Source organism: Eumetopias jubatus, unplaced genomic scaffold (assembly GCF_037043125.1).
Source record: "Eumetopias jubatus isolate StellerSeaLion01/CBP00866 unplaced genomic scaffold, mEumJub1_p1.0 scaffold_10, whole genome shotgun sequence".
Lineage (NCBI taxonomy): Eukaryota > Metazoa > Chordata > Mammalia > Carnivora > Otariidae > Eumetopias > Eumetopias jubatus.
In genome coordinates, this window is record NW_028274816.1 from 91,902,032 (window position 1) to 91,927,461 (window position 25,430).

General features: G+C 35.5%; 1 protein-coding gene across 1 annotated transcript in view; it reads left to right on the top strand.

The window, feature by feature from the left end:
* The window catches only part of ABCA5 (ATP binding cassette subfamily A member 5), an 82,548-nt gene that overhangs the window by 53,221 nt on the left and 3,897 nt on the right, over positions 1-25,430 (top strand). Inside the window, exons 19-35 of the mRNA XM_028112866.2 lie at positions 542-743; positions 3,276-3,445; positions 5,743-5,870; positions 6,282-6,419; positions 7,736-7,849; positions 11,009-11,179; positions 12,169-12,282; positions 12,675-12,809; positions 14,562-14,636; positions 15,131-15,222; positions 17,301-17,427; positions 17,732-17,849; positions 17,946-18,037; positions 22,824-22,999; positions 23,368-23,443; positions 23,561-23,655; positions 24,803-24,922. Coding sequence (XP_027968667.1) covers positions 542-743; positions 3,276-3,445; positions 5,743-5,870; positions 6,282-6,419; positions 7,736-7,849; positions 11,009-11,179; positions 12,169-12,282; positions 12,675-12,809; positions 14,562-14,636; positions 15,131-15,222; positions 17,301-17,427; positions 17,732-17,849; positions 17,946-18,037; positions 22,824-22,999; positions 23,368-23,443; positions 23,561-23,655; positions 24,803-24,922 — 2,143 coding nt within the window. The remainder of the gene's footprint in view (positions 1-541; positions 744-3,275; positions 3,446-5,742; positions 5,871-6,281; positions 6,420-7,735; positions 7,850-11,008; positions 11,180-12,168; positions 12,283-12,674; positions 12,810-14,561; positions 14,637-15,130; positions 15,223-17,300; positions 17,428-17,731; positions 17,850-17,945; positions 18,038-22,823; positions 23,000-23,367; positions 23,444-23,560; positions 23,656-24,802; positions 24,923-25,430) is intronic.

Sequence of the window (25,430 nt, forward strand, 5' to 3'; positions counted from 1 at the left end):
TTCACCTGTTGGTAGACATTTGCATTCTTCCAGTTTATAGCTATTCTTGACAGGTAGCTAGCTAACAATATTCTTGTATATGTGTTTTGGTGGACCTATGTGTGTATCTTTGTTGCGTTTCTACCTAGTGGAGAATTTCTGGGTCATAAGATATGCATGTGCTCAGTTTTGTTTTTTTTAAAGATTTTATTTATTCATTTGAGACACAGAGAGAGAGAGAGAGAGAGCATGAACAGGGGGAGAGGCAGGCAGAGGGAGAGGGAGAAGCAGGCTCCCCGCTGGGCAGGGAGCCCAATGCGGGGCTCAATCCCAGGACCCTGGGATCATGACCCAAGCCGAAGGCAGGTGCTTAACTGACTGAGCCACCCAGGTGCCTGCATGTGTTCAGTTTTAATAATATTGCCAAAGTATATGAGAGTTCCGTTTGTCCTACATCACCACCAGATGTGTGCTTCTTTAAAATTTACATGCCTCAGAAAGATTTTCATTCTTTTAAGGAATATCCCATAATTTTCTGTCTTTGTTTTGTTTTGGCAAATAGATTATAGTGTATTTACTCAGCAGCCACCAGAAGAAGAAATGGATTCAAAATCCTTTGATGAAATGGAGCAGAGCTTACTTATTCTTTCTGAAACCAAGGCTTCCCTTGTGAGCACTATGAGCCTTTGGAAACAGCAGGTGTATACAATAGCAAAGTTTCATTTGCTTACCTTGAAACGGGAAAGTAAATCAGTAAGATCAGTGTAAGTATGATCACTTTCCTGCCTGATGAGTTGTTTTTTTAAGGCTACAAATTCAGTTTGTCATCTAAATGTAGACATATGTAAGTCTATGTAGTTTTGAAAGATTAAGACTATAACTTCACGTCAGAGAAAAGAACTATGCATTTAGCGATTTCTTTGAATACCACTAGAACTTTCACTCTTTTTTTATTTTTTTTATTTATTTTTTTAAAGGATTTTCACGTGTTTTTTTGTTTTGTTTTGTTTTAAAGATTTATTTATTTATTTTGAGAGACTGAGAATGAGAGAGAGAGTGCGCACATGAGAGGGGGGAGGGTCAGAGGGAGAAGCAGACTCCCCGCCAAGCAGGGAGCCCGATGCGGGACTCTTTCCCAGGACTCCAGGATCATGATCTGAGCTGAAGGCAGTCGCTTAACCGACTGAGCCACCCAGGCGCCGTCACTCTTTTTTTAAACTAGCATTTTTTTGTCTCGTCTAACTGAGGGACTGTCATTATATTCTTTAATTGTGTAATTTTTGAATTATTACTGTTTAAATTTTATTTTGCTATTTTACATGATGTATTGTGTATGTATTACTATTATGTATAACTGCTTTTTGTAAACAGCAGGAAGAGTAAGTTTTATCTCTGTATCAGATAAAGAGACAAATATAAAGAAGGCTTTATAGCTTCAAGAACTGGGATCAAAATGATATCTTTTCAACTTTGCTTTACCTCTCTCAGGTTCCCAATGTGTGCTAGACTTTCAGTTATTGGGACATAACATTAAATATTTTCCTGTAACACACACTGATCTTCTTAGATCCAAAATGGCAGTAGAAATAAAATTTAATAAGCAAGAATATTGTTATATGCTTGATATATGCTGAATTCATTTGCTTTTTTGCCCTAGTTTATTCAGTATCAAAGAAATGTCAGCCAAGTGTCTCATATATTCCAGTCTCAGCATTACTAAAAGAAAAATATTTATTTAAATCAGCATGTTTCACTTTTTTTAATTGAACACTATTCTCCTAAAATACTCCCTGAAAAACAATAAAAGTCTTAGTTCAGACTGCCATAACAAAGTAACATAAACTTGGGTTGCTTAAACAACAGAAATTTATTTTATCATGGTTTTAGAGAGTGGAAATCAGATTAGGGTACAAAATTGGTCCTGAGGGCACCCTTCCTGGCTTGCAGAGATGGGCCATTATCTTGCTGTGTGCTCATATGACTTTCTTTGTTGACACACAGGGGACAGAGAGCAAGCTCTCTAATCTCTTAGAAGGGCACTAATCCTATCTCAAGGGCCCTATGCCCATGACCTCATCTAATCCTGATTACCTCCCAAAGGCCTTCTTCCTACTACCATCACACTAGGGGTTAGGGCTTCAATATATGAATTTAGGGGGAGGGTGACACAAATATTCAAGTCCTAACACAAAGTATTCCAAATATGCATTTGACCATCTGTGCATTTAGTTAATACTGTATCTTATATTTCCTGTCTTAAAGAGTTGTTTATTAGCATATGAAAACACATGAGAGGTTCTATGGTAAAGAAATTGCTTCAGTTTTGTTAAATCTAGAGTTTCCAAATACTGTTTAATCATGAATTTTTGAACGTAAAACACCTATTAACTGATTATGAAACTAGGATTTAATGCAGTATGTTTTTGGAAATGCTGATTCAGGTATACTTACAACAATTTATAAGAATGATTTTTTTTTTTAAATTGGAGGGTTTCTGAAAATTATAAAATGCTAAACTGTAATAATCTAAACTCTCTCTACCCACTTGCTATGAAACCTATCACATAAAATATAGCAAATATTTTATAGGATAAGACAGAAGGATATCTACCTTCCAGATAGAAGGGCATTTTGAATAGGTAATAGAATTATGTACTTGACCAACAGCAAATAATGATCCTTATAACTGGCTGTAGTATATCTTGCTTTGCCTCTCTCTAGAGGAACAATGGAGTGTAGAGGAACAATGGAAATTAATATGGTGTGGATGACATTTCAAAGATAACAGTCATTCAAAGTTTCACTGTGTGTTTAAAAACAAAACAAAGGTTTCCTGTATTTTTGTTTCCTTCTCTATATCTAAAATATTTTTGTATTATATCTTTTCTAAAACATAGGAGAGTAAATAGTTAAGACGTAGGGCAGGAAATATAGTAGTTCCCTCAGGACAATAGACATGTAAATGTGGCATAATGTCTGGTTCTTAAAAAACTATAAGCACAAGTTTATATACCCCATAAAAGTTTCTGGATGACTCTGATCTTAGTTTCATAATTTTTAATTTTGTCATTGAATACTGGCTTTCTGTCCAGTATTGTCATGAGATCATTTTGGAGAGTAGAAATTCTATTCCCAAGCACTGTTTCCTTCAGGTCTTTCTTTTCTTTTCTCTCTCTCTCTCTATGTCTCTCTCTCTTTTTTTTCATGTGTACTTTTAACTGTTATTTGAAGGAGAATTTTTAAAAATAGATTTACATATTAATATGTCCTATGCTGTTTTATTTTTTTCCTTTCAGGTTGCTTCTGCTTTTAATTTTTTTCGCAGTTCAGATTTTTATGTTTTTGGTGCATCGCTCTTTTAAAAATGCTGTGGTTCCCATCAAACTTGTTCCAGACTTATATTTGCTAAAACCTGGAGATAAACCTCATAAATACAAAACAAGTCTGCTTCTTCAAAATTCTACTGGTGAGAGTGTGTGAAGGTCTGTGAATGTGTGTTGGTTGGGGCATGGGGTGTGGAATATAGGTCAGAGGTTGGGATTTTAGAAATAGATGTAAGGTAAAGGCATGGTCTGTCCGTACAAATCTAAGTTTTAAAAAACTCCTCATTGATGCTGAGTAATATATTACAGATACGAAATTTTGGTTAAGTGTAGATTACAGTTTTTAAAACTAACCTTGTCCTGTTAATATTAAGATTTCCTTTTTTAATGGTGGCAACATATTCTCAGAGTAGTGTGTTTCATATTAAAGTTTATGGCAAGGAAAATAAACTTCAGAAGTTGAAACACCTTTAGAAAGAGTTACAGTATGTAATATTTATGTAGTTAGATATCTAAATAGAAATGTTTAAATAATTTTTCAAGGACTGAAAAATTAGAATTAAGAAAAATTGCATTAGATATAATCAAATACATTAAATTGGTAATGAATATTTTTGAATTTGCTGTTGATTATTCTTAATTACATAGTTGTCAGATATGAAAAAAAATTAAGAACCGTGGTCTTGAGCTAGGCTAGAACAAGTTTAAAAAAAAAAACAGCAAAAAAACCTGACATTGGATTCTGCTTTTCAAAATAATTAAACCTAGTACAAAATTTCATTCATATATGAACAGTTGTTCCTACAAAATCTCTCATCTGCATGGATACAGTCCCAAGGTTCTTCAAGAGTAAATCAAGGTTAGCTAACTCTGGCAAATTTACAGCAAAACAGAGGCAGCTTTATCTGCTTAGAGGCAACTTTATTTGCTTATCTTGCTGAAATAGGTTAGAAAATTTCATTTAATATAATCACTATATACCTCACAAACTCTTTGGGGTTTATTATTTTCCAACACTTACCTATATTCTAGTATATTTCCTTTTTGATTCACTATTAATCTGAAGAGCTTTGACCAGTGTTAGATAATCATAGTTAGGGATGATTATAAATTACTCTTAAAAATCATCACTTTTAAAATGTGACTCCCAGTTTATTATATAATCTTTATTCTTTTGGAGAAAGACTGTATTTCGTGATAGAAAACTACTCTTGAATAGAAAATGTGATGTTTTATAATTGATTTCTTTCATTAGAATTTTTGTTTTGATTTTAATACACATTTCATGTTGGTAAAATATAGTGCTGCATAGAGCCTTATACTCACATAGTGGCATTTTTTGTGTGTTTGGGAAATTGTATATGTATCTCAAATCATTTTGTTTTGAGCTCACTCTCAGTGATCTGCAGAAACACTAGTATTTTCAAAGTTTTGTCCCTTTTGTTATTTTTTTAGTATTTCTAGAATTTGCTCACATATGTACCCTACATCTTCCTAGGCCTTTTTGGTCCTAAATAAAGCCATGTTTCCTTTGGAAACTACTGGCCTCTGTGTATCTGTATTAGATTGTTATCTGATCCTCCTTGCACAGCTTTTTGTGTCACAGGTGATATAGTTCCTTCAGTTATAATGTAGCACTCTTCTCAAGAGTACAGAGCCCCTGTGGCAAACTAGAGAAGAGAGATCATTTGAGATACTAGGTAAGAAAGCACCAGTGAGAGCTCTAAAAGCACCATTCTCTCTGACACTCAAGTTTGGTGCTGGATCTGATCCACAGGCCATACTATTTTTAATTAACCTTTGCTTGGTTTTGATTTCTCTCCAAGTCACATTTGTCCTTTCTGGCTTTTGTGAAGATGGAGGGAGAGCAGTTTCCATTCATCAGACTTGTTGGTATAGATTTAAACCTCAGACAGGATTCATAATCTTTCCCATGGCTTCAGGCAATTTAAAGAATGTAGATGGAGACCTGATTATGTGTTTTAATATTTTAAGGCAATTGATATTTATAAAATTTGTCTGTTCAGAGCACACAGAAATCCTCTAAGGAGTGATGTTACCTGACTCCACACCCTGCCTGGTTCTACCTTTCTGAGCCTAGCAGGTTCTCTTATTACATAAAACTGCCAGATTTTTATTCTCACAATTTAACCAGATTTCATGTGAGTATTTTAGGTAAACTTTCAATGTAATAATAGTAGCAGCAGCGGGAGCTGAAATCTGTACAATTACTGTGCCCGGTTCTGTTTTTAAAGCCTGTGTATGTATTGACTTGGATTTGAATCCAGGCTGACGGCCTCCAGAGCCAGTGTTCTTAATCATGTCTTATCTAACGAAGATAACCTGTTTTTTAAAAAAAGCTCTTTCAATGTTATGAAAAGTCTGTGTCTGTTTCTTATTTAAACTGATTCTTTATTATTTGCTTATTTTCTCATACTAGACTCCGATATCAGCGATCTTACTAGCTTTTTCACAAACTGGAGCATAATGGTGACCGTGTTTAATGACAGTGACTATGTGTCTGCTGCCCCCCACAGTGCGGCTTTAAATGTGATGTATTCGGAAAAGGTAAGAGTAAAATATGTGAGTGAAGACCTATTCGAAGGTTATAGGACATTAAGGTATTTTCTCTAAAATCAGTCGTTTGCTGACCTGACGTCATTAGTTGGAAATGAGAATTTACTTTTGGACATAGCTAGCTGTGTTTATAATGTGTTTTATGACCTGGTGGATGAACAATATACAAAACTATAAAAAATTTAATCTTTGTTATATTTTTGCTTAGAATACCAAAAATTTATAGACTCCAAACCAGATTTTCTTTATCCATCTATCTTTATCTATTGAATATTATTTCGATAATTTGTTGAATCAACTTTTAGTTAGTGAGGATTCTCTTGGTCTGTGAGAAGGCTTAGTACCCAGTAGCAATGTATTTACATATGGTATGTAATAGCACTCTCTTTTTTTAAATTGTAGGACTATGTTTTTACAGCTGTTTTCAACAGTACTATGGTTTGTTCTTTACCTGTATTGATGAATATTATCAGTAATTACTATCTTTATCATTTAAATGTGACCGAAAGCATCCAGGTCTGGAATACCCCATTCTTTCAAGTAAGCAAACTTTAAAAGTGTGTGTGTGTGTGTGTGTGTGTGTGTGTGTAATAAAAGCCAAGTACCACTACAAAGGAAATCTGTAGATGTTTATCATGTGACAGTTCTTAGTCTAAGGCTTGACTTGGGGATGCTTTACATCTGGGTTTAGGAGTGCCCAGTATTAGTTTGCTTCAGGGTCAAGGAAGTTCTGTCTTGGTACTTGATACTTTTATAAAGCATAAGTATTTTTTGTATTAATCAGACAAGAAAAATTAAGATGACTTAAAAATGAATATTGTTCATCTAAAATCTCTTACTGGGTTAGCGAAATAAACTTGAGAAGTTGCTCATACAGTCATTTTTCCTCTAGGTAGGACTATTGGGTTATAAATGTGAAAATTAACTCTTCAGAAAAATAGTCAACATTTTTCTCTCACCCTTATGTTTTATTTTTCGCATGTTGAAAAATAAATGGACAATTATCTTTCTGTAATAGCATTTTTAACTTTCTATTGCTATACTTTTTTTAACAGTTTATTGAGATACACTTCATACACTATTAACTCATTTCAGTCCAGTGATTTTTATTGTGTTCATAGAGTTCTGCATCCATCACTACATCAGTTCTAGATTTCATCAGTTCTAGATTTCATTATCTCTCCCACCCTCCAGAAGACCCTTGAACCTGTTGAGGGCAGGGGTAATACGGTGCACTTGGTTCTGGGTAGTTTGTATTTGAGGCACCAGCTGTTTATTTCAGTTGTCTGGAAAAGTTTCCTTCTCTACTTGGATCTTTGGGGCAGCAAGGGACCATTGAGGCCTGTGGGAGTTATAGCCCCCCATGCTGGGGAGAAGAAACTCTTGTTTCCATAGGAGGCTGAGCTTGTTCCCAAGTACAGCTTTTTCAAAAGGAAGAGGGGCCCCGAGGTCCCACATGGCTCATAGTCCCAGCAACCAATGAGTGCATCAGAAATCATTCTGCCTGTTCATTGCATAGGACTACTGGTGGACATGTTAACTGCTTTTTCATGTACATTATTATTTTTAGTTAAATGGTAAAGCTTAATTTAAATGCCCTATTATTCTGTGTTGTAGATAAGAAAATGGAAATACGATGACTTGCTCAGGATTATATAGCTACTTACTAAGTGGCAGAGTTGGTCCTGTAACTCACAGCCTGTTAACTCTGCCACCTGTTTTTTCATATAGACTATGCCTAGGATAGACATCCTAATGTGTTTCTTCAGAGATTTTGATAGTCTTTTATTTAGAAAGTAGTAAGATGGTATAAAGTGATTCTCAGTTTCATTTCTTACTCTGTGATTGTCTTTCAGGAAATTACAGACATCGTTTTCAAAATTGAGCTGTATTTTCAAGCAGCTTTACTGGGAATCATTGTTACTGCAATGCCACCTTACTTTGCCATGGAAAATGCAGAGAATCATAAGGTAATGATTGAGTTAAAATTACAGGTAAAGTTCGTTAATAAGAAGTCTCATACAGAACAATAACCTGCTCTGCATGAGTGCAAGACTTGTATTTTAGGAGTAAGTAAACGGAGAATAAGCATTTTTAATACAGTAATAGTAATAACTGTCATTTCTTAGTTGAGTCCCTGTCATGCTTCAAAAGTTACATCCTTTAATCCTTACAAGATTGCGATGTAAGTTTTATGTTACCGACTTTATTTATGGGTCAGGAAGTGGGGATGGGAGTGGTCATATCATGTGCCCATGTTGTCTCATCTCATTTGAGATGTTCTTATGTTCTTAACAGGTACACTAACCTGCTCTGCCCCTTAACCTTTAATGGAGTGTGTTGAATGTACAAGGTACTTAATTTTTGCTAAATGAAAAAAATAGGTAGATAATGATTGTGGTCACCAGAGCCTAGGAAAAATTGCTTTGTGTACCGAGTTGTTCGGTATCTTTTTACTTTCTTTTCTGCTCCTTTCTCTTCTGTCCTCAGGCACATGGTGCTCTTGTACAGTCTCTTGGCTATTCAAAGCCTTCCACCCTTCTACGCTGCTGACATTGTCCCTCTCTTACTCCTGTAATCAAAATTCTCATTTTCCACATGTCTTCTTAGTTCAGTGGAAGCAGAATTGTCTAAATTAATTTACCCAGTGTGACAAATAATGAAGTCTCAGAGCAGACAATTACATATTTTAGTAATTTTTTTCAGTGGAAAAGTAATGCATGAGTCTCAGGAAATATTTTAAAAATATATTCTTTTTTTTCTGTTATAAATATATATATTCATTTTTCTAATTTAGAAAATGTGGGAAAGGAACACCTGGGTGGCTCAGTCGTTAAGCGTCTGCCTTCAACTCAGGTCATGATCCCAGGGTCCTGGGATCAAGCCCCGAGTGGCGCTCCCTGCTCAGCGAGGAGTTTGCTTCTCCCTCTCCCTCAGCCCCTCCCCACCCCCGCTTGTGCGCTTGCTCTCTCTCTCTCAAATAAATACAATCTTAAAAAAAAAAAAAGTAGGAAAGTTGGGGCACCTGGGTGGCTCAGTCATTAAGCGTCTGCCTTAGGCTCAGGTCATGGTCCCAGGGTCCTGGGATCGAGCCCTGCATCGGACTACCTGCTCGGCGGGAAGCCTGCTTCTCCCTCTCCCACTCCCCCTGCTTGTGTTCCCTCTCTCGCTGTGTCTCTCTCTGTCAAATAAATAAAATCTTTAAAAAAAAAAAAATGTAGGAAAGCATAAGAAAATTAAAAAAATCCGTAACACCACCACTGACATATAACACTTCCTAGACAATTGCATTTTTCTCTCTTTTGTTTCAACTTATATGTTTTTTAACTCAAATTTTTATTTAGAGATAATTGTAGATTCGTGTTAGGTGTTAAGAAATAATACAGTGAGATCCTCTGTATCCTGCTCACTTCACCTCAGTAATATCTTGTAAAACTGTGGTATAATAGTAAAATCCCAGGATATTGACATTGATACGGTCAAGATAGAGAACAGTGGCTTCACCACAGAGATCCCTCCTATTGCCCTTTTCAAGCCCACACACCCACCCCTTCCCTGACCTCTGGCAACCACTAATCTATTCTCTATTTCTGTAATTTTGATATTTCAAGAATGTATATATGGAATCATAACGTATTTTTGGGAGGGATTAGATTTTTTCACTTAGGATAATTCCCTGGAGATTCATTCAGTTGGTTTATATGTATCAGTAGTCCATTCTTTTTATTGCTGGGTAGTATTCCATGGTGTGGATCTGGATTGTTTCCAGTTCTTGACTATTATGAATAAAGCTGCTATGAACATTTGTGTACAGGTTTTTTTTAAATTTTTTATTATGTTAATCACCATACATTACATCATTAGTTTTTGATGTAGTGTTCCATGAGTCATTGTTTGTGCATAACACCCAGTGTTCCACGCAGAATGTGCCCTCTTTAATACCCATCACCAGGCTAACCCATCCCCCTCCCCCCTCCCCTCTAGAACCCTCAGTTTGTTTCTCAGAGTCCATCACCTCTCATGGTTCACCTCCCCCTCAGATTTACTCCCCTTCATTCTTCCCCTTCTGCTATCTTTTTTTTTCCAGGCTAACCCATCCCCCCACCCCCCTCCCCTCTAGAACCCTGTTTGTTTTTCAGAGTCCATCATCTCTCATGGTTCATCTCCCCCCCCTTTTTTTTTCTTAACATATGTTGCATTATTTGTTTCAGAGGTACAGATCTGTGATTCAACAGTCTTGCACAATTCACAGCACTCACCGTAGCACATTCCCTCCCCAATGTCTATCACCCAGCCACCCAACCCTCCCCAGAGAAAGACATGTATCATATGACCTCACTGATATGAGGAATTCTTAACCTCAGGAAACAAACTGAGGGTTGCTGGAGTGGCTAGCTCTTTCTTATAATATATTTAATTATTAGGAGTATATGTTTTTATAGATGCCAAAAATCAGCTGAGTAAAATTGTTAGGTATTTGGATTTATAAAAGATTTTTAAAATTTCAAATTATAATGAGAGGATGAGAGAGGAAAACTCAGATCATTTAGGTTTACTGTTTGTATACATGAAAATGCTAATTACTTATAGTAATAACAACTTAAGTTTTCGTACTACACAGGAGGATATAAAAGGCTAAAAATGAGTTATCAGTACAGAGTTTCACACTTCAGCTGAAAGCCTTATGTAAATCCTGAAGACACTTGGCAGTTTATTAGTGTTTTCCTGAAAGGTTAATTTTTAAAAATGAGAATCTCTTTTCTGTTTAAACATATCTTTCATCTACTTCCAGAGTTGTAAAAGCAACACCGTTTTGGCTGCATATTGTTTGCACAGCTATAACTCCCATGACACCTTTTGCTTTATTTTAGTTTTGTGTTTCTTAATTCTACTGTATTCTGATTCTGAAAAATTTTGTCAAAATTGTTACATCTCAGAACTGAGCCAAATTAAAGACTATATGGAATTTAGATTGTAGGAGGGCTTTTATTACCTAGTGATCTAGAATGTGACCTGTATTGTTTTGTTGATGTAAAATGAAGAGTTCCACAATAATTTGCTAGAGTTTTTTGTGTGTAAAATGTTTACAATTATAATCAGTTTCCCTCCTCCCTCTTTTTGTTTTGTAGATCAAAGCTTATACCCAACTTAAACTTTCAGGGCTTTTGCCATCTGCATATTGGATTGGACAAGCTATTGTTGATATCCCCTTATTTTTTCTTGTTCTTATTTTGATGCTAGGAAGTTTATTTGCATTTCATTATGGATTATATTTTTATGCTATAAAGTTCCTTTCTGTGGTAAGTTAACATTACTTGCACTCATGCTATTTATAAATGAAATGTTATTTTAAAAAACTAAGTATTTATAAACATGACAAGTGGTTCATCAAGTAATGTGAATATAAATTTTTTTATAAAAAGTAGAACCAGTATCTATTTTAATTATTGTATATGATACTGATAATGCAATTTATGTTACTGTAAGTGGTTTTTTAAAAAACAACAACTAGCTATCATTATGAAATAATTCCTTGAGACTGAGGTGGTCTTTTCTGTAGACTGCATACTTGTGTGTAATCAGGAATAATTAAACAGTCCTTCCTTAAAATGTCTTCCTTGTCTCTATGTCTGAAAATAATTTCACAAAGAAGCGCTTTTATTCCATACTTTAAAATGTCCCTTAAAATACTAAGGAAGAGTATGACTTACATTCGTGTTCACATGTATATGACTGGTACTAGACCCTTCATGTGAATGATTTATATTAGGAAAAAGGGAAAATAGAACTAGGTGAGGTTGGGGTTACTGAAAGTAATTTTATCGTTTTGCCAGAGATAATACTGACTTTACATATAAATTTCTGCTTTATAAATTAATAAGTTTTTCTTAAATATTTACCAAATGCGTTGAGTGCTGTATATTGAAATGGTTGCTAATAGTTGATTGAGAAGGATAAAGTTGTAACCAGCTAGTATACTTGTTTTTATAACATGATTAGAGACAGCATTTCAACTGACATAAAAAAGAACTACATATAGTGTTCAGTGTAAATTACTTACTCAGGATTGTGTTAACAGGTAGTTAAAAGTGTGAGTTTTACTGATTTAGGAAGAATGTGCATGGTAATTCCTCAAGTAACTACAATTTCAGTTTTTGGAGCGATTGGTTGAGCAATAAAATTTGAAGAATAATCATTCCTTAATATTTTGATACAACTGGTGTTTTATATCATATGTACTGCTAGCTATTCATATTTTTACATAAAAATACACATTTCTGTTTTATAGGTTTTTTGCCTTATTGGTTATGTTCCATCAGTCATTCTGTTTACCTATGTTACCTCCTTCACTTTTAAAAAAATTTTGAATACCAAAGAGTTTTGGTCATTTATCTATTCTGTGGTAAGTCATGTTTTGTATTATTTCACCCCAACTTTTAACAGTAGCTTACTTGAAAGTCATGAACTCTTTCAAGATTATGTTCAAAATGTTATGGTGTCTTTTCTAAGTACAGAACTTAGGTTGATGGCAGGCAGCATTTTTTGCGTGTGTATTTGTCTTCTGCATCATCCATTCCACAAAGGGCTGGTGGTACTGAAGGCATTTAAGAATTACATGGCAAGGATGCCGGCGGCAAAACAGCGAGCCTGGTGCTTCCCGGCTGAGTATCATCTGTGGTTCCATGTTTCATTAGAGGATTGAAAACATAATAAATGCCGAGGCAAAACTTACAAGTGAGATTGTATGAAATTGCTAAATACTTTTTTACTTGTTTTCTCATTTTTTTCCTTTAGACAGCATTGGCTTGCATTGCAATCACTGAAATAACGTTCTTTATGGGATACACAGTTACGGCTGTTCTTCATTATACCTTTTCCATAGTCATTCCAATCTATCCACTTCTAGGTTGTCTGATTTGTTTCATAAAGGTAGGTCTTTTATATGTTTTAATATTTGTAAAGCATAAATACTGTCAATCTTTGAGATCTTAGTTCTTTTTTTTTTTTTAAAGATTTTATTTATTTGAGAGAGAGAGAGAGAGAGAGAAAGAGCGCGAGCAGGGGGTAGAGGGTGAAGCAGGCTCCCCGCCGAGCAGGAAGCCCAATGTGGGGCTCGATCCCAGGACCCTGAGATCATGACCTGAGCTGAAGGCAGACGCTTAACTGACTGAGCCACACAGGCGCCCCGAGATCTTAGTTCTTATACTGAATATAGTTTAAAAAAATATTAGCTTAGCTCCTATTTACTTGATTTGAATTATTAAGCAGTAGTTTAAGATTACTGTGAAATCTTTTCATGCATGTCTTTAAGCTGTAAAATCTCAAAGGAGGAGTATATCTGTTACCTGTTCTTTGATTCCCAAAAGGATGTACAGAAATTCCAAGTATGATCTGACTTCAGTCAGTATCTGTTTTGGGGGAGTTTTTCAGGGATTAAATAATGTATTGTGCTATAAAGGGATAAGAGAAAATAAAGTGTAAGAGACTTTTTTTCAAAGAAAAAATAAAATGTTAGTTTAATTAAGCCTGGATAATTGAAAATATTTGCATGTGATTAGAAAAAAATTAAATGATGAATTACTGATTTAGAATGATTACTGACTTAATTCTACACACTGACCCTCCCTTCTCCCCCCCACTTTCTTTTTTGCTTCGGTTTAATATGTTTAATTTATACATCTCCAGATGGAAATATTTTGGTGTGGGGAAGACCTTAATCTAAGTAGAAATCAAGCTATTAATATTAATAGCTATCTTTTGTATAGAGAATACATGTTTGCTGAACAAAATGCATTTTAATCTAAATATTGCTACACATTGCAGCTATGAGAAAACTACTCAAAAAAAGAAAACTACTACTTACAACACTTCTGACATCAAATGTGTGGGTTTTTCCCTCACATAAAGCAATTCTGACATTTAACTACCTGGAGTTAATGCAGACTCAGGGCTACCTTCAGGGTTATCAGGGGTAAGCTCTCAGTCCCACAAGATCACCCCCTCCCTCCATTTCAGATGCCAGATCCAAGTAGTGGATCCGCAGGCAACCCCTGCTTGTGTCTGATGTGGCTGCAAATCCAGGGTTCCTATGACCCCTTGACAGGTTCAATAATTTGTTATAATGGCTTATGGAATTTAGGGAAACACTTTATGTACTTTTACCAGTTTATTATATTGGATATGCAAATAAGTAGATTAAGAGATAGGAAAGGCAAAGTCCAGAATGGTCCGAAGTACTGGAGCTTTTGTCCCCATGGAGTTTTGAGCGTGCCACTCTCCCAGCATGTGTATGCGGTCACCATCCTGGAAACTCTCCAAACCCTGTGTTTATGGAGGATTTTATGGAGGTTCCATTACGGAGGCACAATGAGATAATTAGTCTTCAAGGCCCTCTCCCTTTTGGATGATGCTGGAAGTTCCCATCTTCTAATTAATCACTTGGTTTGTCCCTGTCCTCTGTCTGTCCGTCCCTCCACCCGTCAGTTCCATCTCCTCTGTAGCATAAATTGTTTTGGTTGATTGGGCCTATTTTAAATAACAAAAGATGCTCCTGTCACCTCTGTCGCTCTCCAAGGGTGTTTAGAAGCTAGGAGCTATGTCCTGGGAACTGTATCAAAGACCAAATACCATTGTGTCATCTTACCACAGCAGCATATCAATTTTCAAAAATTTTTGTCTTAGATTACTTGGAAGAATATTCGAAAAAATGAGGACACCTATAATCCATGGGATAGGCTTTTGGTGGCTGTTATATCGGTAAGAAATAACAAAGACGTTGGCATTAGCATGCTATCTTAAGAGCAGTTTGGTTGTATGATTTTAACTCTCTTTTTAGTTTTTACCATGTTGCATAAGAATGAAGGTGCCTCAAAAAGCCAAGTGTGTTAGTGCCATCCAATATGCATTTTGGTGGTAATACATTTATTGAATATGTCCATTTTAATGTACTTGACTCTCTTATGTTATTCTATTTAATTCTGGGTTCCTTAAAAACAAAAACAACTTTATTTCCCTTTGATTATATTTTATGAAGCTGACAACAATGAACTTTACAGAGGTAGAAAAATATGTGAAGGATTATTTTACTAAAATTCTATGTTGGTTTCCATTAAAATTCTTAACTCATATGACATGTGAAGAAAATAATGATTATTTTGGTGATGGTAAGGAACCTGGTGTATGTGGTCTTTGTTCTGTTGATATAGGGGAAAAAAGTCTGAGTCATGAGCTCTTATGTGTTCTTCTTATAGCCTTACCTGCAGTGTGTCCTCTGGATTTTCCTCTTACAGTACTATGAGAAAAAATATGGAGGCAGGTCAATAAGAAAGGATCCTTTTTTCAGGTCAGTTAATTTTTTAAAAAGTTTTAATGTTTTTTTAGTAAATTTACATAGTATATAATCTAGTTTTAGGTAATTTCCTTCACTCTCAAAAAAACCTTGCAGTCATCCATGGGCCTCTCATGCATATCCCCAGCCCTGTATAACTGCTAAGCTACTAATGTAGTTGCTGTAGATCTGCCAATTCTGAACATTTATATAAATGGAACTTTACAATATATAGTCTTTTTGTGTCTGGCTTCTTTTACTTACCATAATGTTTTGAAGGTTCATGATATAGCAATACTTCATTACTTTTTTCTTTTCTTAGTAATATTACATTGCATGGAAATACCACACTTGACTTATCTTTTCATCAGTTGATGGACATTTGAGTTGTTTCTGTTCTTTGGCCATTCATTATCAATAATACTGCTGTGAACATATTTATTAACCATTGGATTCTCCCCATAGCCACTGAGGACTTAGCATCTGGCTCTCCTTCTTTCTCCTGCTGTCATCTTGGGGGAGAATCAGCATCCACTGAGATAACCTTTCTAACACCTACTCCTCAGTTTCTGATTTTCTCCGCACTCACGACTTCTCTGTCCTTTGTGTCTCATGTGTTGATTTGGGTCAGAGCCCTGCCATCACTGCTCTTCACTTCATGTGTGTCCTGTACTACCAGTAACACTTCATCTTTCCAGCTTTCTTATTTTATTAGTCTTTTTGGACTTTTCTGCTGTAGTTTCTACCCCTGAGTTTTTTCTATTCTTCATAGTATCCACTAATCACTGTTTTCACCTTTTCTCTATTCAGCTTCACTCACGTGATTCATCACTTTCACCCTCTTTCAGCACCCTCTATTCAACTTCTGTATTTCTTTGACCTGTCTGCTAAAAATCATAATTTTTGGTAAGTCTAATTACAGGCTGGAGAAAATTAACATAGAGGTGCAGTTTGTTAATACCATGTATTTATCCTGTATAAACTCAGCTTTGTTTTAACACGTTACCCCATTTTCTTCCTGTCTCTTTTCAATAGTTATCCCAAGCCTTCTTTGTATTCCTCAAATTCTCCAGTTCACCTCACCTCATTTTCTACTTCTCAGTAGATGATCTTGCCATCTCTGAAAACAAAAGGACTTAATTAGAAATTTTTACACATTTATTCACCTCTTTCATCATTTTGCCTTTTCCTAGTCCCAGAGGGAGTTATCCATGTCTTCATTTATTCTTTTATCCATGTCTTCATTTATTCTATCTATTTAAGGATGTTGCTCTGTCAATTTTATTTTCTCTTTCTGTACCTTTCCCTTTTGAATCTAAATAGGGTATTTTTCTCTGGGGAGGGAGTTTGTGTAAAACAAACTAATAGACATCAGAACTCCTAAATCTCATTTAAACTTGAATCTCTCTAGCTCTTGTCCCGTATATCTTTTATCTCATAACCAAGCAGCTTCCACTCCCAGTTCCTCACCTCCCAGTCACTCCTTACGTCCCTGCAGTTTGGTCTCTGCACTTGCGTCTCTGCTGATGCTATTTTCATTAAGGTGACTAATGATTTCCTCTGTGTCTCATGAAATAGGCTTTGCTTATTCACCTCATCTGCTACTTTAGTATGATTGACGTCTTCCTTCTTATTTATACTTTTCTCTTGTTCCTTTGTTGTCCATAATGTCAACTCCTACTTTACCTCTACCTCTCTTACCCTTCAAAATTTCCTTTCAAAGCACTTTTTTCTCTGCTTACTTTTCTAGTGTTCCTGTGAATTCTGAGTTCAGCCCTCTATATCCACTCTGCCTGGGACATGTCATTTATACCCAGACTGTAAATTCTTCGAGGGATGGATACGTGCTTTTTAAAATCTTTTTGTGAAATAGTGCATGACACATACCAGTCATATAAGATGTTGAAAAATGAATGAATTCTGATAACATCATCAAATGGATCCATGAGTGAAAAATAGCTCTGTAATTCCACCTTTTAGAAATAAGATCACAGATCTCAGATTGGTGTATTTTTTTGGTCTTTTCTCCACGGAGTGCTTGAATTTCTTAACTCTGTTAGTTACTTGAAAATCTATTATCTTTATATATTTAGGACTCTTTCAACAAAGTCCAAAAATAGGAAGTATCCAGAACCACCAAACAATGAGGATGAAGATGAAGATGTCAAAGCTGAAAGACTAAAGGTCAAAGAGCTAATGAGTTGCCAGTGTTGTGAGGAGGTAATTTAGTCTTTATCGTAAATCTTATTAAATGTGAAGTGATCAATTCCTCATACATAGGAATTAATCTGAAAAGTACTTTTCTTTTCATATGAATCAATATGAAAAAAAGTCTTTGAAAAATATTTGTCTACTTCTGAATAAGCCATTATTTCAGTCATAAATGGATATTTATTTACATAATACCTCTTATTAGTGAATATAGTTCTTATGATATATGGACATGAATTATGGGCAACCTGTCATTTCATGATAGGTATATCTGATTTATTATTCTCTTTTTAAATCCTATTTCCCTTATTAGAAGCCAGCCATTATGGTCAGCAATTTGCATAAAGAATATGATGACAAGAAAGATTTTCTTCTTACAAGAAAAGTAAAGAAAGTGGCAACTAAATATGTCTCTTTCTGTGTGAAAAAAGGCTGGTATTTGTTTTTTCTTAAATAATTTTTCCAGAAGAGTAATTTCCATTTTTAGTTTGATTTACATATGATAATTTTTCTTTCAATTTCTTTAGGAGAGATCTTGGGGCTACTGGGTCCAAATGGTGCAGGCAAAAGCACAATTATCAATATTCTGGTTGGTGATATTGAACCAACTTCAGGCCAGGTATGATATATAAGGGTGTGGGAGATGCTATGATTTACATTTTTAGTTAAAATAAATTTCTTAATGGTAGATTAGGATTTTATGTTTTTAGTATTAATTTTTTAGTATAGCTTAATCAAGTTATTATCTTTTTGGTTATCTTTGAAAATAATGTACACAATAAAATTTTCACACATGCAGATGCACACATAGACAGTATTTCTGCTTTTATAATTACTATATGCATGGGTGATTTGCCTCCTACTTAATGGAAGACAATCTTTTTTTTTTTCTTTTATTTAAATGTTGTTAGTTAACATATAGTGCAGTATTGGTTTCTGGAGTAGAATTCGGTGATTCATCACATACATACACTACCCCATGCTCCTCACCAGTGCCCTCTTTAATACCCATCACCCATCTAGCCCATCCCCCACCCACCTCCTTCCATCAACCCACAGTTTGTTCTCTGTCATTAAGAGTCGCTTATAGCTTGTTTCCTTCTCTCTTTTTTTTCTTTTCCCCCTTCCCATATGTTCGTTTGCTTTCTTCCCTGAATCCCACATATGAATGAGATCATACAGTAAATACTTTCTTTGACAGACTTATTTCACTTAGAACACTCTAGCTCCATCCACTCATTGCTAATGACAAGATTTCATTCTTTTTGGTCGTTAAGTAATATACCTCTGTGTGTGTGTGTGTGTGTGTGTGTGTGTGTGTGTGTGTAGACACCACATCTTTATCCATTCATCAGTTGATGGACATTTGGACTCTCTCCATAGTTTGGCTGTTGTTAATGCTGCTGTAAACATCAGGGTGCATGTACCCCTTCTGATCTATTTTTGTATCCTTTGGCTAAATACTTAGTAGTACAATTGCTGGATTACAGTGTAGTTCTGTTTTTTACTTTTTGGGGAACCTCCAAACTGTTCTCCAGAGTGGCTGCACCAGTTTGCATTCCCACCAACAGCGCAAGAGGGTTCCTCTTTCTTGGCATCCTTGCCAACACCTGTTGTTTCTTGTGTTGTTAATTTTAGCTGTTCTGACAGGTGAGAGGTGGCATCTTGTTGTGGTTTTGATTTGTATTTCCCTGATGGTGAGTGATGAGTGATGTTGAGCAGCTCCCATGATTTTCAGAGTACAGGTCTTTTACCTCTTTAGTTAGGTGTATTCCTATGTATCTTACTGTTTTTGGTGCAGTTGCAAATGGGATTGATTCCTTGATTTCCTTTTCTGCTGCTTTGTTACTGGTATATAGAAATGCAACAGATTTCTGCACATTGATTTTAGATCCTGCAACTTTGCTGAATTCATGTATGAGTTCTAGTAGCAATGTTTTGGTGGAGTCTTTCAGATTTTCTACATAGAGTGTCATGTCATCTGTAAATAGTGAAAGTTTGAATTCTTCCTTGCCAATTTGGATGCCTTTGATTTCTCTTTGTTGTCTGATTGCTGAGGTAAGACTTCTGTTAAATAGTAATGGTGAGAGTGGACATCCTTGTCTTGTTCCTGCCTGTAGGGAAAGGCTCTCAGTTTTCCCATCGAGGATGACCTGTGGGTCTTTTGTATGTGGCCTTTATATGAAGGCCTTATTGAGGTATGTTCCATCTATCCCTTATTTTTGAGGGTTTTTATCAAGAAAAGATCTGTATTTTGTCAAATGCTTTTTCTGCATTTGTCAGGATCATATGGTTCTTATAATGTGGTGTATCATGTTGATTGATTTGCGAATGTTCAACCACCCCTGTGGCCCAGGAATAAATCCCACTTGATCATGGTGAATAATTCTTTTAATGTACTGTTGAATTCGATTCACTAGTTTTATTGAGAATTTTTGCATCCATGTTCATGAGGGATATTGGCCTGCAGTTCTTCTTTTTAGTGGGGTCTTTGGTTTTGGAATCAAGGTAATGCTGGTTTCATAGAATGAGTTTGGAAGTTTTCCTTCCATTTCTATTTTTTGGAAAGTTTGAGGAGAATAGATATTAACTCTTCTTAAAATGTCTGGGAATCCATCCAGAGATTTTGCATTACTGATTCAGTTTCTTTGCTGGTTTTGGGTCTGTTCAAAATTTTTATTTCTTACTGTTTCAGTTTTGGCTTTGTTAGTTTGTAGGTATCTAGGAATTTGTCCATTTCTTCCAGGTTGCCCAGTTTGTTGGCATATAATTTTTCATAGCATTGTCTTATAATTGTCTGTATTTCTGTGGTGTTGGTTGTGATCTCTCCTCTTTCATTCATGATTTTATCTATTTGGGTCCTTTCTCTTTTTGATAAGTCTGGCTAGAGGTTTATCAATTTTATTAATTCTTTTGAAAAACCAGCTCTTCGTTTTGTTAACCTATTCTACTGGTTTTTTTGTTTGTTTGTTTCTATACTGTTTATTTATGTTCTAATCTTTATTATTTACCTTCTGCTGGCTTTAGGCTTTATTTGCTGTTCCTTTTTTAACTCCTTTAGGCGTAAAGTTAGGTTGTATATTTAAGACTTTTCTTGCTTCTTGAGGTGGACCTGTATTGCAATATACTTCTCTCCTGGAACTGCCTTTGCTGCATCCCAAAGGTTTTGGACTGTCCTTTTTCATTTTCATTTGCTTCCATGTATTTTTTTTTTCTTCTTTAATTTCCTGGTTAACCCATTCATTCTTTAGTAGGATGTTCTTCAACCTCCATGTATTTGTGATCTTTCCAAATTTTTTCTTGTGGTTGACTTCAAGTTTCATAGCATCGTGGTCTAAAAATATGCATGGTATGATCTCAGTCTTTTTGCACTTGTTGAGGGTTGATTTGTGACCCAGTATGTGATCTGTTCTGGAGAATGTTCCATGTGTACTCGAAAAGAATGTGTATTCTTCTGCTTTAGGATGGATGAAATGCTCTGAATATATCTGTTAAGTCCATCTGGTCCAGTGTGTCACTGAAAGCCATTGTTTCCTTATTGATTTTCTGCTTACGTGATCTGTCTATTGCTATAAGTGGGGTGTTAAAGTGCCCTGCTCTTATTGTATTATTATCAATGAGTTTCTTTATATTTATTATTAATTGAATTGTGTATTTGGTTGCTCCCAAGTTGGGGGCATAAATATTTACAATTGTTAGATCTTCTTGATGGATAGACCCCTTAATTATGATATAATGCCCTTCTTCATCTCTTTTTATAGTCTTTGTTTTAAAATCTAGTTTGTCTGCGGTGCCTGGGTGGCTCAGTTGTTAAGTGTCTGCCTTCGGCTCAGGTCATGATCCCAGGGTCCTGGGATCGAGCCCCACATCGGGCTCCCTGCTCAGCAGGAAGCCTGATTCTCCCTCTCCCATGCCCCCTGCTTATATTCCTGCTCTCGCTATCTGTCTCTGTCAAATAAATAAATAAAATCTTTAAAAAAAATAAAATAAAATCCAGTTTGTCTCACGGAAGTGTGACTACTCCGGCTTTAGGTCTAAAATGAGTCTCTTGTAGGCAGCATATAGATGGATCTTGTTTTGTGTGTGTGTGTGTGAACCTACAGCTTTATTGACACCTTTCAGTAAGCTCTTAATACTCATATTTTCATGGGTTCACTCCTTGTAATGAATTTGAGTTGTAGATAATCAACTTCCACAGAGAAATGTGTAGCCAAACCAAATTAAGAATAATCCATTCTGATACCCTTTGTCTTACAATTGAAGCATTTAGTCTGTTTACCTTCATAGTGATTTCTGAAAGATAAGAATTTAGTGCTATTGTGTTACCTGTAAAATTGGTGTTTCTGGTGATGTTCTGTGGTCCTTTCTAGTCTTTGTTGCTTTTGCTCTTTTTTTTTTTTTCCCTCCGCTCAAAGAGTCCAACTTAAAATTTCTTGCAGGGCTAGTTTAGTGGTCATGAACTAATAAAAGTAGTTTTTGTTTGTCTGGGAAATTCCTTTGTAAAAAAAAAGATTTATTTATTGAGAGAGAATGGGGGAGGGGTAAAGGGAGAGAACCACCAAGCATACTTCCCACCGCACGTGGAGCCCGATTCAGGGCTTGATTCCATGACCCATGAGATCATTACCTGAGCCAAAAGGAAGGGTCAGGCGCTCAACCAACTGAGCCATTCTGGTGCCCCTGTCTGGGAGACTCTTTATCTGTCCTTCTATTCTGAATAACAACCTGGATAAACAATTCTTGGCTGTATATTTTTCCCATTCAGCACATTGAATATTTCCTTCCACTCCTTTCTGGCTGGCCTCCCAGGTTTCAGTGGACAGATCTGCTGCCAACCTGATCTGTAGAAGACAATCTTATTAACTTCAGGAGATGTAGGAGCTAATATTGACCCTGCCATTAATTAGCCTTTGATTGTAAGCATATCACCACTTTGTGGAAACTTCACAAAACTGCTCTGATCCTGTCTTCTGCTGCTCTCCCCCTTTCTTACTTTACACCAACCACACTGATCCATTGATTTCCTGGAAAATTCCAGGCACACTCTTCTCTGGGTTTTTGCCTTAACTGTTCCTTTTATAGGGTATTCCTTACCCTGTAGAAATCCAAATGATTAAATTTGCTTTACGTCCATGGCACCAATATCCCCTTCCAGTGAGGTCCTTTGATCATCCTAGTTAAAATTGGAGTTTGCCTTTTCAGTCAACTTGCATTCCTGATCGCCCTTTTGGGCCATGTCACTGAACTCTGACTTAGCTATGTATGTCCTTTCTTCATCAAAAGGAATAAAAATTTGACTTACTATTACCCTGGTTCTAGGAAAGAGTTTGAATTAATTCACTTACCACTTCTTCACAATGTAAATTAAGCCAAAAGTTATTTAAAATTGGTTTTTATTTCTGTAGGTATTTCTTGGAGATTATTCTTCAGAACCAACTGAAGATGATGATTCCATTAAGTATCTGGGGTACTGTCCTCAGATAAACCCACTGTGGCCAGATATTACATTGCGGGAACATTTTGAAATTTATGGAGCTGTGAAAGGAATGAGCTCAAGTGACATGAAAGAAGTCATAAATCGGTAAAGTTAAAAGCTTTTTATTACCCAGAGAATGTTGACATTTCACATTTTAAAAGTTTAATTTTTAAAAGCATTTTTTGTGATCATACTTTTAATAGAAAATGGTCATTACTTTTTCATATATTCTTTACAGAATAATGATAGTTATAAAAATAAAAAGGTAATTTTTCTATTTTTAACTACAGGATGAACATACCTATAAATGTCAAACTTAAAGTGACTCTTTTTATTAAGATAGTGATTTGTTTAAGATGATGTAAATTGGAGGTCTAATTATATAGTAAGTTCCAGCTGAGTGTTCTAGAAAAAAAACTGTGAATGATCACAGTGAGTGATAATACAGTCATTTTGTATTACCTATTTTGCAGGATAACAAATGCACTTGATTTAAAAGAACATCTGCAGAAAACTATAAAGAAACTACCTGCAGGAATCAAGCGAAAGGTACTTTTATTAACAGATATGTGTATGTCTTATTCATAGTTTAGAGCCTGATACTGTCTTCATAAAATTTCTTATGCAAAGCCTTATTAGTCCCCTCCACATTTTCTTTCTAACTAGTTGTGTTTTGCCCTGAGTATGCTGGGGAATCCTCACATTACCCTGCTAGATGAACCATCTACAGGTATGGATCCTAAAGCCAAACAGCACATGTGGTGAGTATGACATTAAAGATACTTGAGACACGTTATACTATTTCATACTTTAGAATAAAAGAATAGTTTGTTTTATTATCACTAATGGATTTATATTAGTTATATATATTGATTTAAAATCTTACACAAATGACAAAATAGTAATTAAAAATTAATTACTGTTAATTGATATCTAGAGAATCTCACAAAATTTTATTTTGTTTATTTTTAAGATTTTATTTATTTGAGAGAGAGAGAGAGACAGCAAGAGAGGGAACAGAAGCAGGGGGAGTGGGAGAAGGAGAAGCAGGCTTCCTGCTGAGCAGATAGCCTGACGAGGGGCTTGGTCCCAGGACCCTGGGATCATACCTGAGCAGAAGGCAGATGCTTAACGACTGAGCCACCCAGGCACCCCTGCCATAAACTTTTAAACTTTATCATACTTTATACTTTCATGAAATATTAATAATATTTTATTTATTCCAGAATAAAAATAAATATGAGTAATTATTAAGATAAAGAGTACTGCTCTCTGAATAGCTTTTTTTTTTTTTAAGATTTTATTTATTTATTTATTAGAGAGCAAGCAAGAGAGAAACAGCATGAGAGGGGAGCGGGTCAGAGGGAGAAGCAGGCTGGAACTCGATCTCAGGACTCCGGGATCATGACCTGAGCCGAAGGCAGTCGCTTAACCAACTGAGCCACCCAGGCGCCCTGAATAGCTTTTAAAATATTTTTTTCCTAGTCATTTAACATAAATTCTAATTCTCATAACACTGGCTTGAGTTTATGTTGGAACGCCTAGGAATTCATGGTGCTAGTTAATTGACCAACTCTTTGAGCCTACATTTCCATGTCTATAAAATGTGAGGTGTGGGGTAGAAGCCTATTAAGTCTTCTCTATGATTTTATGGCTATTTTAGTTACAACATGAAAAAGCGTCAAATTTTATAATTTATTTTTTAATGCATAGAAACATTTGAAGTCATGGAATTTCTGTTTATTTGACAAACTTTCAAAAATAGAGGAAAAGAAGTTAGAAGAATCATAGTTGGGCAGTATGTAATAACTATAGCAATAGATATTGATTAATTTTAATTAACCAAATAGTTAGATTTTCATTAATATTCGGATGTTTTACTCTGTTTATTTTACATATGTATTATAGGCGAGCAATTCGAACTGCATTTAAAAACAAAAAGCGGGCTGCTATTCTGACCACTCATTATATGGAGGAAGCAGAAGCTGTTTGTGACCGGGTAGCCATCATGGTATCTGGGCAGTTAAGGTAAATGTCTGAAAGGCATGCCATTGGGGGGAGAGGTTGAATAATCTTTTCAGAAACTTACAATAATAAATTAAAATACCAAAAAAAGTATCCTTACTTGAGTTTTTGACTATTAGCTTTCTGTAGAATTACTTGGAAATATGTTAGTTTATTTCTAAGAAATGACTAGCTAATTTGCATTTGTAATTAGCTTAATGATTCAACAACTTGGAATGTTGTTTTTCATGCATGATATTTGTTATTTTAAAAAATTGCTAGGCATTGTATTGGGTTGTAATCCAAAGTACAAAATAAATATATTTGTAATTCAAGTTCATACTCTTATAAATAAATGGTGGAATAAATAAAATAAAGGTGGGAGGAGAGCAAATTTTCCTTATGGTAAGATTCCAAACAGTATATGTAGATACTGCTCCCTCTGGGAGGGTTGGGTAATTCTCCATCTCCTAAGTGTAGTCTGAATTTAGCCAGTCCCTTCTAATGTATGGAAAGAGGGCAATAGTAACTT